The sequence below is a fragment of the Cyanistes caeruleus genome, chromosome 3 (assembly GCF_971803275.1).
Source record: "Cyanistes caeruleus chromosome 3, bCyaCae1.hap1.1, whole genome shotgun sequence".
In the NCBI taxonomy this organism is placed as follows: Eukaryota; Metazoa; Chordata; class Aves; order Passeriformes; family Paridae; genus Cyanistes; species Cyanistes caeruleus.
In genome coordinates, this window is record NC_141703.1 from 3,816,488 (window position 1) to 3,833,985 (window position 17,498).

Below are 17,498 nucleotides of genomic sequence, written 5' to 3' on the forward strand. Positions count from 1 at the left end.
AATATTCCCAGGATACACTCCCCTTGTTCCACTCCCCAGGGAGCCTCCTCATCCTCAGGTGAAGGATCCCAGCCCCTCCTGCCTCTCCACCTCCAAGGAAAACATTGTTTCTCATCAAATTTATTTCCCTGTCTCTGTTAATACTGTCCCTGAAAACAGATGTTGGTGAAGAGGCTGCTGCAAGATAGCCCCTGGAAGTGGGAGGGCTTGTCAAGCTTCTTGGGCTCTCCAATATAATATTTTAACTTTTTTATTGATTTGAAAAAAATTTGAGGGAGTTAAGTGCGTTCCCGGAACTAATTGAACATATATTTCTTCACAGATATGTGAGTCAGAGCATCTGTGTAGTGCCAAACATAGCGATTGTGCTCCATCAAAAGACAGATGCTGGAGCACAGCAGCACACATCCCAAAGTCTTGCTTTAATTAACCAGAGAAATGATAGAAAGTGCTGTTTTCCATGTATCTGTGGAAGAAATGCTGTATGTTTTAACAAGGAATGGCAGCAAGACTGATGAGACAGAGAGGAAAGCCAGGGGTGAGCAGAGCAGTGATTCTCTGCCTGGTTTATAGGATCGCAGAATGTTAAGGGATTAGGAAAGGACCTTAAAGATCATTTTTTCCCCAACTCCTCTGCCATGGAACACTTTCCACCACTCCAGGCTGCTCAGGGCTCCAACCTGGCTTTGAACACTGCCAGGCTTGAGGCACCCACAGCCAACCTGTTCCAGTGCCTCACCACCCTCACAGTAAAAAAAAAAAAATAAAAAAAAAATGTTCCTAGTTTAATTTATTCATCCGATCTGCCACAATAATTCCCCATTCCCAGGCTGCCTCCAGCACATCTAGAGCCGGACCCTTCCCGTGGGGATGCCCGAAGCCGCCCTAAAGTGGCGCGCGTGGTGCCGGGCACTCGGAGAAAGTGAGTGGGGAAAGGGGAGGAGGAGGAAGAGGAGGGAAAGGAGGAAGGAAAGGAGGAAGGAAAGGAGGAAGATAAGGAAATAGAGGAGGAGGATGATGAGGAGAAGGACGCGGGAAGCGCTCCCGGCCGTCAGGGCCGTTGAGGGCCAGTGAGGGCCGTTGAGGGCCGCGAGAGCCGCCAGGGGGCGCCGCGCGCTCTCGGGATGAGGGGAGCGCGGGGATTGGGTGGGGCCCGCGCGCGCGCCGCTCCGATTGGCTGGCGCGGGCCGGGCCGGGCGCGCGGCGCCGCTTCTTAACGGGCGTCGCGAGGCGGCGGGAGCTGAGCGCCGGCGGGGCCGCTGCCACTGTCACTGTCGCGACATGAGCGAGGTGAGCCGGGCGGAGCGGGGCGGGGGGCGCCGGCCACGGGACCCCCGCAGGGGCAATGTCACCTTCGCCTCTCTGCGGGCAGCCGGGGGGGGGAGAGGCGCGTCCCGGGCTGGGAAGGCGGGGACGCTCCGGAGGTCCTGGGAGCGGGGTCTCAGCATCTCCTCTCAATCCCTGATAAACGCATCCCCTCAGGTGTGTGTGTGTGTGCCTGCAGAGCAGAAGGCAAGGTGCTGGGTTTGCCCTTTGAAGGGCCAGGCACGCCGGTGGACGTTCCTAATTAAAAATCGCCGATAATTTCTCATCTCTACCCGGCGCTTTCCCGTATAAAACGGAGGATTTAATAAGTTGTGGGAAAGTTGCCTGCTAGAGCTCATGGAAAAAGCTTCCCTGTTTGTGGTTGGGTGCTGATGTAAACTTTGTAAGTAGTGTCCTGAGAAGGATTACAGTCTAGGGGAAAAAATGTAAATAGTGCCAAACATGTAAGGATCACTTGTACCCTTGAAATTTTGCACTTATGGGTTTATTTGCTTGCCCTTCTCTTTCTTTTTTCTTGGTTTTTTTTTTTTTTTTTTCCTCTGCAGTGGAAAAGTTCAAACTAGATTTTTTTTTTTTAGTTGAAGGTATTGACAGAATGACTCGTTAGGTTCAGCTGAGAGATCCCACATTTTCTAGCGCAGCTCATTCTTTGGGAATCAGCAGAGGTACCTGTAACTATGCCTTACCCAGCACCTATTTTTGGAGGCTGTTTGTTACAAAACACCTGCTACTCCATTAACAAATGGGATTTTCCTTTTTTTAGAAGCAAAATTGAGAGTGACACCACACCGGATAAGCTGTGATTGTTTGCTGTGCAGGTGTTACACTCAGCTGTGGTTTTCCACGAGGTGTAAAGCGGAGATGAAAAGCAGGAGAAGCCTGGTCTGTGGTGCAGGGATTTGTGAGGAGCGGCTCACATTTTGGCTTTCAGGTCATGCCAGGTGGGGAGAGCAGAGGAAATCCTCATGGCTGCTGCCTACAGCGATCTGTTCAGGACCTCTCCTTTGCTGCTGATGTATTTCCATCACCTGGATGGAGTTTATGCAGTGTGGGTTTGGCTTTTTGTTGCTTTTTTTTTTTATTTTTTTCAGCCACTGTGACTTTGCTGCCCAGGCTGGCTGAAGTGTGCTGTGAGATGCAGCAGCATTATTCCACTCTTTAAATTTTTAATTTGGGGGAAAATCTTATGGAGAGGAGTAATATTTGGGTGGAACTGCTGTGCCTGCTGCAACTGTACAAGGCATTCTTGTCACAGCTTTGTGCTGGGTTGTATTTGCTCAGTAATTACCTTTCAAAATTTGAATTAAGACTGATTGCCTTTTGGATTTAAAAAGACCTAGTGAAGATAAAGATCCTCCCTGCTACCAGCACAGGGGTTCTTTATCCACAGTGCATTTGTTTGTGCCTGACAGAGCTGTGTTCCTGGCAAACCCCTGGAGCTGGGAGATGTTTTGCTGGCGCAGAGCTGTGTCCTGTGCCTGTGACACTGAGCACTGCACTCGGTGTCTTCAGCGCTGCTGTCATTCCCCTGACAAAACTGGGGAGTTAATCACTCACAGCTCCAGTGAAGAAAAGCCTTCCTGCTGTTCCTTGCTGTCAGCTCTTCCCCAAAAGGCAGAGGAGAGCAACTACACCACCCCAAACCACCTCACTGCAAAAAATTGTTAAAAAATGTGTCAAAAAAACCCAGACTAGAAAGGAAGCTTTTAGATAGCTCTTTGCTGTTGGGGGGGAGGGAGGTGTCTCAGTGGTTTTAGCTTGCAATGCTGTAATTGAAAGATATTTTTATTTTTGGCTTAATCTGCTAAAAAAAAAAATAAAATCTGTGGATGGGGTGATTGAAAAGAGCCTCAATTAGAGCCCTCTAAAGATTATCCCACGTACAACAGTGTTGGGAGGGTGGGAAGGGTTTTTTTGCTTTATGTTACCAATTGTTTGGATTTGAGCAGTGCTGGAAATGCAGTCACAGAAATCTCTTGAGAAGACCTTTAATCTCCCTGAGTTATTTACTGAGACTTTGCATGAATTTTCATTTTACTGCTTCAAGCAAAATTAACTTTCTTGTTTATGGGCAGTAATTAGAGTGATTTATGAGTGTGGTGAGGCACTTCAACAGGTTGTGCAGAGAACTGTGGCTGCCCCTGGATCTCTGGAAGTGTTCTAGAAGAGGTTGGATGTGGCTCTGAGCAGCCTGGCATAGTGAGAGGTGTCCTTGCCCATGGCAAAGGGTGGAATAAGATGATCATTAAGGTCCCTTTTAACCCAAACCATTCTGTGATCACCAGTCTTCTGATAGAAGAAGCTGAAAATTAAGTAGTCATTGCTCTGGCTCTAGTACTTTTCTATTTTCTAGCAGCTAGCTTATATTTTTTCAGGAAGGATAAGGACCTTTTCTACAGGCAGAACACTACACTTCTTTCTCTGCAGTATTTGAAAACTTGTTTAATGAGTTCCTTCTGCTGGGCAGAAGTCTGGCCCCATAAGTAGGCAGTGGGAATGTGAGGTGTAAGAGCTGACCTAGTGGCTTTGTGATTTATGCTTCCTGCTGCCCTCTTGAGTGGCAGACAGGTCTCTTAGCTGTATGGGAATTCCTTGGTAATGTCAGTGTACATTGAAATGCATTTTTAGGTCTCAAAGTCTGTCCTCAAATAACTGGGGAGCCTTTTCTGTAGGTCTGTGGCTGTTCTCTGTTGTTTATAATGAATGTGGAGAGGAGAGCTGTGCTGAAAAATATCAGCTGCTGTCAATGAGCAGCCATGAGATGAAACCTGGTTTCCATTAAAGATCTCCAGTCAGGCTGAGCTGGGGGAAGAGGTCTTGGGTAATGGGCCCACAGAGCAATGCCAAATCTTTATTCACAGTCAGCAGTTGTACCAGTGAGCTCTAGACTCACATCTGGCATAAGCTCGATTCACCACAGGGAATCCTGTCATCTGAGCAGTCATTTACTATCCTGACACGTTGCAGATGATGTTAGGTTGTGGTATTCCCCTGCCATGAGGCTTCACAAGAAGCATTCGATCACACAGATGTTTTTATGATGTTCACTCTTGCCTTCTGTGTGGAATGTTCGTGGTTGTCATCAGGAATGAGGTCTGGGCTTAGGAAGGACAGAGGACAGCACTTAAGCAATGTGGTCTTACAGCCCTGGGTGCTGTTGCAGTGGCTGAGATGAGGAGTCTCCAGCAGAGATTGCCTTGGAGGCATTTATTCCCTTTTGATTTTAAAGGGTCAGAGCGGTGTTGCTGGTGTAGGGGACAAGCTCAGCTTTAATACATGTTATTTAGGTGTCTGATTTTAGGAGAGTCATTTGGGAGATCTTTTTGTGATTGCCTGAGGCACCTGTGATTGAAGAACGTGCATTGGAAGAGCCTTGTGCAACGTGAGTGAAGTGCTGCGCTGATTGCCAGGGTGCTGATGTGCACCCCTTGAGTGGGGTGTACTTTGAGCCAGCAGCTTTTTATATTTGAGAATCAGCCTAGTTACCAGACAGCAGCAAGAATATTCTGGCTTGCCTCTGGAAACAGGTGTCAAGCAACCAGGCACATGAAATTCAGAGAGCTGTTCAGGATCTGACTCGCTCAGTTGGGAAGATGAAGAGCTGGGGACTTGATCTCTGCGTAAATGCAGAGATTTTGGTCAGGCTTTGAAAGCAAAGAACACCAAATCTTGCTGCTTTGAGCTACAAACAAGCTCTTTCCCTTTGCCTTAGGCTGGCTTTGGAGTCCTGTGGCCACTGCTGTGCTGTGCCCACCTTCAGAAGGATCATGGAGGGTGTTTGTGTGTCCTGTAGCTGGGAGGTGCAGGGCATTCCTGGGGGCTGAGCTGTCCTGGTGGGTGTGCTTATGCAGACAGCTCTGCTCTGCAGCCTGAAGAGCTGAACCTTTGCTTTGGAGCTCAGACCACCCTCACTGGGAGGCATCCAAGCAGCCAACTCTGCAAAGATTCAGGCTGCCACGGGATAACCTGGGCTCAAAGATGTTCTTCTGAAAAAGGAGCTTCACCAGTGCTGGAGGTGACACCCATCAGCAAGGCAGCCTCTGCTGTCCAAACAAGTGATAGCCCATGGTTTGGGCATGTCCCACAGCAGGCAGACTTGGAGAGAGTGTCCTTTTCCCTCAGAGTTGAGGGGGAACCTGAAACATGTCCCTATCCCTCTGGACAGGTGTGTTCAGCAGGAGGCTGTTGGAGAAGGACAGGGATTGTGTGAAACACGAGGTGTAAGTGGAGGTTTGTGGCTGAAACTGTCTGCTTTGGGTGGTTAAATGGTAAAACTGGGGTTCTTTCCTTGGTTGTTCTCCTGAATTCCCTTAAAACCATTCCATTTAAATGGTATTTAGTATCTTGGAACCATATAAACACAAGTGAGGATTACACAACCATAATCCTGATGGCACTAAATCAAAGAACTGTTGTTTGTAAGGAAAGAACATACCATATTTGTTTAGAGGAGCTCCTGTTCTCTGCTCTGGTGTTTCCAGTCCTGGCAAGTGTCTGAGCCAATCCCTCACCTTAGGGGGGGACCTACTGGTTGCATTTTTCAGATTTTGCCGTAGCCCCAGTTATTAATTATTTGACTCATTATACCCAGAGTAGGTACAAAAACTGTGCAGCTCTGAAAACCCCAGCAAGAACATGGCAGAGTGGAGGAGGAAATTCTGCAGCTGTTACAGGATGGGGGTGGGATCGATAAGCACATGAACATCAGTTTTTAATTTTAACTCACATCTATTTATTAGCTGAGTGGTAAATTGCAGCTCAAAAGAGGAGGAAGAAGGGAGAACAATAAGTTTTACATCTGTCACTTTGCCTACTCTTTCCATCAGTGTGGTTTCAGTGGGATCAAGCATCTTCTAAAATAGCACTTAGAAGTGATGTTGGAAATTGATCTTAATTTGATGACACTGGCAGAAGCTCACGGGTTTTCTTGCCATGTATAGAATGCCAACAGATTCAGGCAACACACTCTAAAAAAGGACATTTAGCTTTAATTGTGTGCTTCAATATCATGTTTCCTTGTGAAAGAATAACTTACTCCAACCTTCATGCTGCAGGACTTGACAATGCAATATCATTTCAGGCTGCAAAGGAATATTAATTTCTAGTCTGATATCCCTAAATTTGTAATGAATTGGCAACCTTATAGGAGTCGTCATCCAACAGTTATTACATTATCTAGATCATGCTAGTGATGAAATGTGTAAAATAGCAGTTAACTTCAGCAGGAACAGCGGTGGCATTTCCATTAAAGGTTTCTGGGGTTATTTTATTGTTGTTTTGTTTTTTTTTTTAATTTGAATAAAACATTTGATTTCCAATCTGCCATTTGCTCTTGTCTGTCTCAGTTTTTTGTAGGGATGGCTTGGAAAATGTTTGCCTCTAACTCTGCTATGGAAGAGCTTGTAACAGAGTGGGCTAAACACTGGGTATGTCAATCCTGAGACACCCCCTTGGCTGAAGAGGAGGGAGAAAGCAGCAGGGAAAAGCAATGCCTTCCTTCAGCCTCTCACTTGCAATAGAGCCTTAAATTCCCTGAGCCATTTACTGTGTTCTCTGCAAGGCACAGGATCTTCTCACGAAGATTAAAAACATGCATTCCCCCTCTTTCTAAGGAAAGCTCCTCTGTTTCATCACTTGTTTGGATATGGGGTTTTTAAATAAATTTAAAAAAATATGGTAGATACCTATAAACTAAGTCAAATAATAAATAATCCCTTTTTAACTTTGTCCTCTAATTTTAATTCAAAAAACCAACCTCTAGTTCTCTTATAAAAAGAGGTGGAAGACATTATATACATTTATCTTATAGGAAAATAAATAGCAAGCAGCTGCAAAGGAAATCGGTTGTGAAATGACAAAATGTGGGGTCACAGTTTATCCCCACTCTCTATGTCTGCTTCCTCAGAGACCACACTAAGTGTAGTTAGAGGTAAATTGGGAAAGTGTCACACAGAGCAGCTCTCTGGCTGGTGCTGCCTCATCTCATCAATTCATTCCAAGAGGGATAAAGCCTTATTTATGCACTAACATAGAATTTGAAGGGAGAAGCACAAGTTCAGTCAGAGAAGAAATGAAAATTGTCTGTCTACATGACTTGAATATTAGTTACAGCTGAACTGTCTTTCCTCTTAAAGAGAAAAGTATTACTTTATAGATGCTGAATGTTCTTGCATTATCACCTTAGTCTGGAGTGTATGAAATATGACCCTAACCAGTGGTGTAGCTGACACTGTGAGTGCTGTAACAGTAGACAGAATGATGTTAGAGAGATCTTTTGTGAGAGATAAAAGTAAGAAACAAAAGGAAAAAGAAGAAAGTAAAAAAAACTTGCAAAATCTGGTGTTCTTCTGTCTGACCTTGGAGCCCTCAGAGATCCCTGGACTTGAGACAAGGAGCTGGTGAGAAGGGTGGTACCAGGTAGGAGGGCATCACATCTTGGAAACAGACTCTAGCTCTGCCCAAAAGTTTGGAGAGGTGTGTATTTAATATCTTTAACAATGCATCTGCATGTCCAGATGCCTGACAGAAAGGTCTGAGCTGCTTTGTCACCAGCCTTACTTGGTGTTACTTGGCTGGCAGTTGGATTCTTGGTGGGGTGTGGGGCCACAGCTACTGAATGGTGCCAGCAGAAGTCAAAAGTTGCAGCAGTAGAACCAGAGAAACCTGAATTGTGGTCAGGTTATGAAGGTTTAAACTTGGAAGGAGTGAGCAGGGCTGTGGAAGGTCATGAGTGATTGCTGTACAACAGGAGTCTCCTAAAACTGAAAGGAAAAGATCCCTTTGGGGATCCTGCCTGGCTGCACCCACTGGCATGGATGGATTTGCAGGGATTTTGGGTGCCCCTTTTCCGGGAATGATGGAGCACAGCTCAGAAATGCCCAAGCTAGAGTTGACCCTGGAAATGGGACATACCCATGTCCTGCTAAATCAGCTTAATAAGAGTTTACAGGTTCTTGTGGAGTGAATTGGGGTGGATGGAAGAGGTCTTAAAAGACTTGTGGTCTGCACAGTTTCAACATCCCTGGGCAGAGAGTTAGGAAGCTGACAGCACCCATTGCTAATATCTGGGGATGATTTGTCCATGTGTCCACTGTGACCAGCACAATTGGCTTTGGTATCCAGCAGGTGCTGTGATCTCAACAGCCTTTTCCCCAAAATGCAAGTGTGCAACAGCAGATGAAGCAAAAGTTGATAGATCTGAGGGCATAAGTGATTTCTTGAGGATTTGGATGATACTAGACCTTTTCCTAGTGATGCTAAGGGCACAAAGGAAGACCAGTGATTTTTTGAGAATTGTTTTCACAGACATCATGGCATTTTTTCATGAAATGTTTGCCTCACCAGGCAGTATGGTGAGATTGGTTTGACCAGGTAAGTATTGGAGTCCAATGCCTCAATAAATAAGAAAATACATTTTAAAAGGCTGAAGTCCAAGTTTAGGTGAGAGGTACAGAGGCAGAAAAATAATCCTCATAAAAATCAGAAGTATGTTCTTCATTTGAATTTTAGTAATTTTTATCCTCCACCCTTAATGATGCAAGAAATGGGGTTCTTTTTTTTTTCTTGGGGATCTTTCTTTCTCTTTTCCCTTGGAGGAAATAGGCTTCTCTTTGCAATAACCAGCATTAAATTATTCTTGTATTAAAATACTGAATACTCTACATGTTGACTCTAAAGCACATAATTTTAACACTAATGGAAATGCTCTGAAGAATGACTTTTATTTGAACTTTTTATTGTTGTGTTCTAGGAAGAAATCTGAATGACATGGAAATCTGTTTCTTGGAATTCCAAAAGAGTACTTATAAAATGTTGAGGTTAAGGGAGGCAGAAGATAAACTGCCAGAAATTAGAAGCATTAAGTTGATGGGAAGGAAGGAGGAGGAAGGATGGCTGGGCAGGCATATGACATGGGGGGGGAAATGAGCCATGTGGTTTCATGGCTGCTTCACACATATCAGTGCTCCAGTCAGAGCTGACAGATACACACCCCTGGAAGAGAGCAAACATATTGTTGGCTTGGCACACTTGAGAGTGCATGTGCCAGCACACATGTGCTGCAGTTTAAGCAGGGCAGCCAAATGCCTAAGGCAGGCCAGCTTGATGCCAATTTTAATTTGCCAGTCAGACTTGGCTAGTTATCACTTCTTTCCTTCAGCATATTTTATAAGCTACTGGAGAGCACTAACACCCAAAGCTAGCTGAATGAACCTCTCAGGATAGATCAGGAGATCCTCTCTTTCTCACAGGGCTTTTATTCAGAGCATTGCTTTGTATTCCTTACGTGGATCAAAAGCTTTGTGCGCTTCCGTCCTGGAATTGGACTTACGGGATGGTTCTGCAGGTGTGGGGACGTTGGTAGCAAAGGTTCTACCTTAATATCATGGATTGCAGAGAACCTAAATTGCAAATTACCTGAATTCTAGCAATAGCTTTTGCAGTCATGCTATATAAGTCTTCAATAGATGTTTTTGTCTGACTGCAGTGTGTCAGGCAGCACAGCTGGATCTAAATTTGCTTTCCACATGGAACTTCTAAGGAACCTATTTTCTCTCTGGTCACGGGATAAGCTTAGGAGACTATTACCAAAATGCATAACTTTTCTTGTAGGAGCACCTAAGGGCCATTTTTAATGGCATTCCAGGATGTTTTGCCATGTTCAGGTGTCAATGAGATGTAAATGTTTAGATGGGTAATGTTTTTTCTTTAGCTTCATATGCAAGGCACAAAGTGCAGAATGGAGCCTGGTTCATAATATGAGGCTGAAGACAGAGGAAATGAAAGAGGGCTCCACGAAGAAACTTGCAAGTTTTCATTGAAATTGAGTTGGAAAACACAGTTCAGAGAGTCACAGAATGGTTTGGGCTGGAAAGGACCTTAAAGATCTTCTTGTTCCAGCCCTTCCATGGGCAGGGACACCTTCCACTATTCCGTGTTCTGCTTGACCTTGGACACTTCCAGGGATGGGGCATCCTCAGATTCTCTGACCAGCCAGTGCCAGGGCCTCCCCACCCTCACAGGGACAGATTGAATCTTAGGGCAGGTAACCTGGAATGTCTCTGCTGGGGCCAGGGAACCTGGGAACTCTGAAAGCTTTTCTGTGAAAATTGCTTCCTTGTATTCTCTGCTGCTGTTAGCAATGAAATGGATCACAGCAACAGTTCCCCTGAGCAGCTGCAGGGTCCTCAGAGTTTCTGATTTGTGGAAACCTTAATTTTCTGTCTATCTCTTGGACAGAGGCAGTGACCTGACATCTTCTGCTGGCTACATATGAGCTTATTTGATCACTGTCCCTGGTTCCTGGCCATCAGGGTGACCTTGTGCCTCACCCTGCCCGTTTTCCTTTCACTGTGGTAGGGTTGTTTGTTTCTAATCCCTTGGCTGTGGTTTTTCCTCCCAGTGCCAAGAGCTCTGCTCTGATCCACATCCTCCCCTAACAAAGCAGCTCCCCTAAAGCTCTCAGCGGGTCATTCCTGATCCAGATTGGAACAATACTGGACAAATCCTTTGTTGAGCGATGCCCCATGTCAAGGGCAGCTCCAGCAGCCCATCCTGGGTGCCCTGGCAGAGATGTGCCCGCGGCACGGAGCCAGGAGTGCCAGGTTTGCGTCATCCCCCTGGGCAAGCTGTGCTGCCAGGGCTGCGGCACACTGGCAGTCCAGTGATTCCCTGCTGCTGGAATGACCCTGGAGAGGTTCCTGTCATCCCAGCAGATGGCTGGGGGGCTGCTCCAGGTCGCTCCCTGTGACCAGACAGCCTGCCCAGGCTGGGTGGAGCAGTGGAGTAAGTGATGTGGAAACTTCCCTGCCACTTTGTCTTGCTCTTGTCTTGAAAATCAAAGGCTTTGCCTGAGGCTGAAGGCACAAAGTTCCTTTGCATGGTGGCTTGAAACTGCCATAATGAATATTTTTGGAAAATCCTGTCTGGCCCATTTACTAGAGCAGTCTGACTGAGCTAATACCTGTTTACCTCTGAAATATGTAGGGAAACAGCAGGGAAATAAGAACAGATTTTTTTTATTTTTTTTTAATTGTACAACTGGAAATAAAAACCTGCCAACAGAAAAAAAACAACCACCAGAATTTTTGCAGTCTGGGAGGAAGCAGCCTGTTTTAATAATGATAGCCAATACGATCAGAGATGAAGCAATTTGTCAGCGCTGATTTTTGCTGTGAATAATCCAAGCTATCCCTTGAAGACAACCTCTAACTCAATTATAGCTGGGTTTAGAGCTCAGCAAATTGCATTACCCAAAACTTCAGAAGGGCTCAGAAGAATAAAATATAAAGTAAATTTTTTGCTACAAAACCACTGTCGGTATTCAGTTATATTATGCCTAGGCAGGGACTCTGACCCCTTAATTGGCTTAGGACACTCTTCCTGTCTGAGGATGCTGATATGAAAGGCTATCCAGGATATTGTCTGTATCTAAACTCTGTTTCCAGATCCCCAAGGTTCTCTTTTTCCTAATCAGGTGCACTGCCTGTATTTCCCACACAGGGGACCAAGGCTGATAATTGAGGCTGCTCTGCTATAACTGTGGATCAGAGACATCAACTACACGACTGAAATGATCAACAGAAAGAGTTGAAATATGTATTTCTTTTTTTAGCTGGATCATTTCAGTGATTGTTTTCAACACAGCTCTGCTGAAGGGTTATTTTTAACTTGAATAATTTTAGTGCTCCTATTTTCTGTGTGACCTTGCAAACAATTGTTTCCAAAGAAATGAGGCCTTGGGGATGGGAAGGTGTGGCTGGATTGGTCTCTAATGGGAAGTAGGAGTTCTTAAGGCAGGTTTCCTGCCCAAAAATGCCCTTTTTGGAGCTGTAATGCCAGGTCTGATGCTACCAATAGATAAGAAATAATAGGAGAAAAAACAGAAGAAACCACCTTTAGAAGCACAGTCAGTTTTTATTTATGCCATCTAGCTTAATCAGTTTTTATGTAATTGAAATATTCCTCTTGGGCCACCTTGGAAATGGATAGAGAGGAGACCTCCATGGAATTGGGATTTGGGCTGTATCACCCACATCCAGATGAGAACTGAGGTCACTTCTTGGCAAGTGGTGTGAGAAGGGTTTTTTTGTAGTTGATTTTACTCTCCTTGCCCTTTGCTAAACAAAACCCAACATGCAATTTAGAGAAATTCCACAGTACCACACTGAGGTTCCAGTTCTACTCATAAAAGTAATTCTGCTGGGTTGAAGACAACTCCTTGTCCATGTCTGAGAGCCCTGTAAATAAATCATGCTGGATCAAATCTTCCATTTCCTGCAGGAAAAAAAAAAAAGGGATTACTTCTCATGGCTGGCATGGTAATTAACAGGATTTGGGAAATACATTCTTGCAGCTGCTTTCAAAATTAACTTCAAAGATTCCATTAATCCCTGCCTCTGCCTCTGAAAAAAAAAAATAAAAAATTGTGATTACAATGTCTTTGGAGAAATAATGTTTTAATTCAAAATATGCTAATAACCTAAATATTAAACAAGCTACTGTTTGTGCTAATTACGTTGATTACATTTGGTGTTGGTGTAAATATTCCGTTTAGAACATTATATGGAATCTGAATACAAAATCAGCAGGTTCTCACTGTGCTGATTTATAAATTACAGCCCAGCATCGGCAAAAGTGGGGCACAGCTAAAGTTCTTTTCTGTGCTCTTAGAATATTTAAAATCAGCACTGTAAGTAGGTTCCTCTATCCCAGACAGAGATTCCCTCAGCCCATTTTCATCAGACGCCTCCAAATTTATCCTGAGAGCTGCCCCAGCCCTGGGGCACCTGGGTTTTGGTGACATTTTATGAATTTTCCCCCCAACAAATCAAAATCAAAAGCAGCAAAATCAGCAGGGCAAGGGAGGAGATTGTGTCCCTGAGCCCTGCTCAGGTGAGACCCCACCTGCAGAGCTGCCCCAGCCCTGGGACCAGCCCAGGGAGCAGCTGGAGCTGCTGGAGAGAGCCCAGAGGAGGCTCCAGGATGAGCAGAGGGATGGAGCAGCTCTGCTGGCAGCAAAGGCTGGCACAGCTGCCATTGTTCAGCCTGGCCAGGAGAAGCTTTGGGCTGAGCTCAGGGTGGCCTTGCAGGGCCTGAAGGAGCCCCAGGAAAGCTGCAGAGAGACAATTGCCAAGGGCTGCAGGGCCAGGAGCCAGGGAATGGCTGCCAGGGGCAGAGGGCAGGGCTGGATCTTGGCATCTTGGGCAGGAATTGTTCCCTGGCAGGGTGGGCAGGGGCTGGGATGGAATTGCCAGAGCAGCTGGGGCTGCCCCTGGATCCCTGGCAGTGCCCAAGGCCAGGCTGGACATTGGGAGCAGCTGGGACATTGGGAGGTGTCCCTGCCATGACAGGGGTGGCACTGGATGATCTTGAAGGTTTCTTCTAACCTAAACCATTCCATGGTTCTAAGTGTACTCAGCACTGAAGGACCTCCTGCTCTCTGTGTACACTCAGAAGTGCCTGTTCTGAGGATTTACCTCAAGCCAGAAGTTCTGTCTGGACAATAATGAACAAATCACTCCTCCTAAACTGAAACAAATGCCTTAAGCCTATGAGCAACCATGTGATTAAGCACTCAATGGGCATTTTGTGTAGCCATGTAAATAAAAATGTGTGTTCCACATGGGAAATGGCTACACTGCAAACAACACCATTTGTAGTTATCAGAGACTTTTTGGACAGATACTTCTGTGCTTTCCAGGATGACAGTGTGCATTCATGTCCATAACCATGTCTCTTCAGTGACTAAAAAAGTCACAAAAAACCACTGTCCCTTTGTCAGCTTGTAGCTACTGCAGTTTGAATCCCATCAGCTCATCTCAGCCCACCTGCATAGCTTTAATTTATTAAAATAGCTATAAGAAAGCCTTAATAAAATTAGGGACAATCAGGAGCCCAGTCAAGTAGAAAACTGCCTGACCCATGAGGATAATTACAGGAATTGTCAAAGTGCCAGGGATCATTTAGCTTTGACAGCCAGTATGGAAAGATGGATTCTGGTGCTCTTGCTCTGGCAACATTGTGCTGCCCTGGCAAAGCAAAGCAGAGAGAAAACTGGCTGTGGAAAGCTGCCTTGGAGTAGAGGAGCGTGCAGGGAGGAGGGGATACATAGGTGAGGAAGTATAAGTTGATAAATAATTTTTCTTTCTGTCAGACGGCGCAGGAAATGCGGTCTGCGATTTCTCACCATGACGTGTAAGACAGAAGTAACAGACACATTATCAGATTTATCCATCATTCTGACAAAATCTCGGCTAGGTGTTGTGTACCTGCTGCAATTCCTTTAAATGTGGCCTTTGAAGGACACTTTCATTTCATAAATATTCAGTAGCACATCTATAAAAATGCGCGGAGGAGTGGAGGAACTTGGAAAGGAGGTGCAAGCAGACGAGTGAGGAAGGTTTATTTGTGTAGTGTCTTGTGCAATTTTTATTGCTTTATCCCAGCTCCTGTCGGGGGTTCTTCAGCTCTGCCTGCAGATGTTCTTTAGGTGACTGATGTGAGTGAACCTGGACGTCACACAGTTGGTTTGGGATTTGCCATCTGCCTGTGCTGCAGACCAGTTTGGAGAAGAAATAATTAGAAGGAAATGAGTGAAATGCTAGAAGTTGTGCCTGGCTCTTCAGCAGTGCACTTTATCTCTCCCAGCTGTTCATTTCCATGTTTTCTGATACATAATTCCAAGAGATACACTAGTACTAAAATTCCAGTCCTGTTACTTAGAGGTCAGGGATCCCTTGTAGCTTTAGCAACCAAAATCCATTTGTCACAGCAATATAATTTTTCCTGCTCTTCATTTTTAGTTTAAGCATTGTGATTTATTTTATCTATTTCTAAACCAAATTATTACTGTGTTGTGGCTAAGAGTAATGTTTTTTTACACTTCAAGGTGTGAAATGCTGCGTGCCATGGTTTTAGGTCAGTACATGATGTTAGAAAGAGGCAGTGACACAGAAATCTCCAGTAAAGAACTTGACCTAAATAATCATATTAAAATCCCAAATTCTGCTGAGTCTAGCCCCTCATTTCAGGTCATTGTTGCTTGCTTCTTGCCCCTGCTTAAATTCTGGATTTTCAATTAGGTTCTGATGTATGTCCTGATCATTCTCCTGTGATTGGGAAGCTTTCCTTGCTTGAAAAACATCACAAGTTCCTAAGCAGAAATTTTCAGTGACATTTTTATTTGCAGAAAGATCATAAACTTCATAAACCTTTGAAATGTATTTTTTCAGTACTTTTTTCACATTAAGGCTGAAACAGCTGAGCTTGTTTTTTTTTTTTAATTAATGCAGAATACTATAAAAAAATAAAGTCCTTGTGAAATAGTTTAGTTGGACTCCATTTATGTTTCTTAAAGAGAAATCTTTGTACAGGGAATGGGTGGTGATGCAGAGGGAAGGCTTGCTTGGCACAGTGCTGGCAAAGTCACAGCTTTTTTGTGTTGCTTAGTACTAACATGTATTTCCTTTTGTCACACCTTAGGGTAACAAAACAAAGCTTAGGAAAAGCTCAGGATATGCACAAATTTCCCAGCTGTTCTCTTTACCAATACAGAACATCCTAAATAACATTTCATATGTGTCACCCCTGTCAGTCTATGCTGATTTTTTCTGCTGTCAACTTCACTGAAACTTTCCACTTGTTTCTATTCTTCTAATTCCAGTCTTGAATGTTTTTTTCCACTCTTTTATGTAGAAAGACATCCTGTTGAAAATCTGCAGCCACTGCTTTTCTGGGATACAGCCCTCTGTACCTTGTTGACCCTGCACTGAGGTGAAGCATCAGCATGATGTTATTATCTGGAAGAGCCCATTTGTCAGAACATTCTGGCAGTTTCATGTCCCTGATCTTGGACTTTCTGTGGCTCACCATAAAACAAACAACCCTTCTGCCCCCAAAAATTCTCTAATCAACACTGGGCTGCAATCCCTAACACTGAGGTGCTAATTAAAAGCATCTCTGAAAAGGTCAGGCTGTTTTAAGACAAGAACAGAATGTAAGATTAAAGGCAGAAATTAGGCTTGGGGGTGCAAGAGGGGCTAGAAGAATGAGTCGAGAAGCTGCTGCAGTAATTTAACATTCTTCTTGAAATGTTCTCGTGGCTGCAAGTTCACTTTTGACCTTCGTTTGCTCGCCTTGGGGACTAATTTAGTACAGATTTTCATACCACATTAAATGGCCTCTGCATATAGCTGTGAGAGTTTAACAGGAAAGCAAACCTGTTCTTTTCTTACTGGGATTTTGAGCATATGGCAGAAATCTTTTCAACTTCCTCTGCTGACAAATTGGGAGTCACTTTGATTTTTGGAGACATTTTTAATTATGTGTCTTTGGTGTTTTGTAAAACCACCGAGTTAAAAATTAATATAGCCCGAAGCAGTCATAAACTCTGTTTCCTCCTACGCAACATAGCAACAAAACTGTTTATCATGTTTTACTGTGCAATTGGTACAGGTTTGCACTCATGTTCAGTTTAGCTCTGATGTTTCTGATGCCTGGTGGAAAGTTTATTCAATATTTCTGTCCTGGTGCTTTCCTTAAAAGATGCTGTGGAATTCCAGAAGCAATCTCTGAATGAAGAGAGCTGGCTGCAAGTTACAGGGGATGGGAATCCTCTCTTGGGAGGAAAGGCTGTGGGAGCTGGGGCTGTTCAGCCTATCAGATCCCAGAAATTAATATTGCTTTTCTTGTATTTCAGTGATTTTAATTTCATCTGTTTCATCTGTGAACAATATTTTCTATACCAGCATTTTATCCATTGCTTCTTGAAAATAGCCCCAGTAACCCCTCCTCGTGTTTAGTCCCCTTTTGCTCTGAACCACATTAAAAAGCCCAGCTTTGTTCTGCAACCTGCAGTAGCATCATGAAAGATGATGAAAGAAGAAAGAAACTCCAGCTGCTAATAATACCAGTACCTTGAAAATGTTTTGAAAAGCAGGTCCACTGAATGTACTGAAATAAAAGACTAGAGGCTTTGCAGGAGGATGATCCCATTGTATCTGGCTTTTTCCTGAGTTTCAGTGCCTTGTCAATGAGAAGCTGATTCTCACTTCCAAATCCATTGCAATCACTTGGAAGACAGCACAGAGCTTATAGATCAAAATATGTCTATAACTAAAGGAAAAGCTCTTAGAAGCTGGTTTGGCAGACTTTCAGGTTTCTTTCTTTGCTAG

At 44.4% G+C, this 17,498-nt stretch overlaps 1 protein-coding gene across 1 annotated transcript in view; it reads left to right on the forward strand.

Moving 5' to 3' along the window:
* Nucleotides 1-1,153: 1,153 nt before the first annotated feature.
* PCP4 (Purkinje cell protein 4) overlaps nt 1,154-17,498 on the forward strand; it is a 47,552-nt gene continuing 31,207 nt past the window's right edge. Inside the window, exon 1 of the mRNA XM_023926670.2 lies at nt 1,154-1,290. Within this exon, the coding sequence (XP_023782438.2) occupies nt 1,282-1,290 (9 nt within the window). The 5' untranslated portion in view covers nt 1,154-1,281. The remainder of the gene's footprint in view (nt 1,291-17,498) is intronic.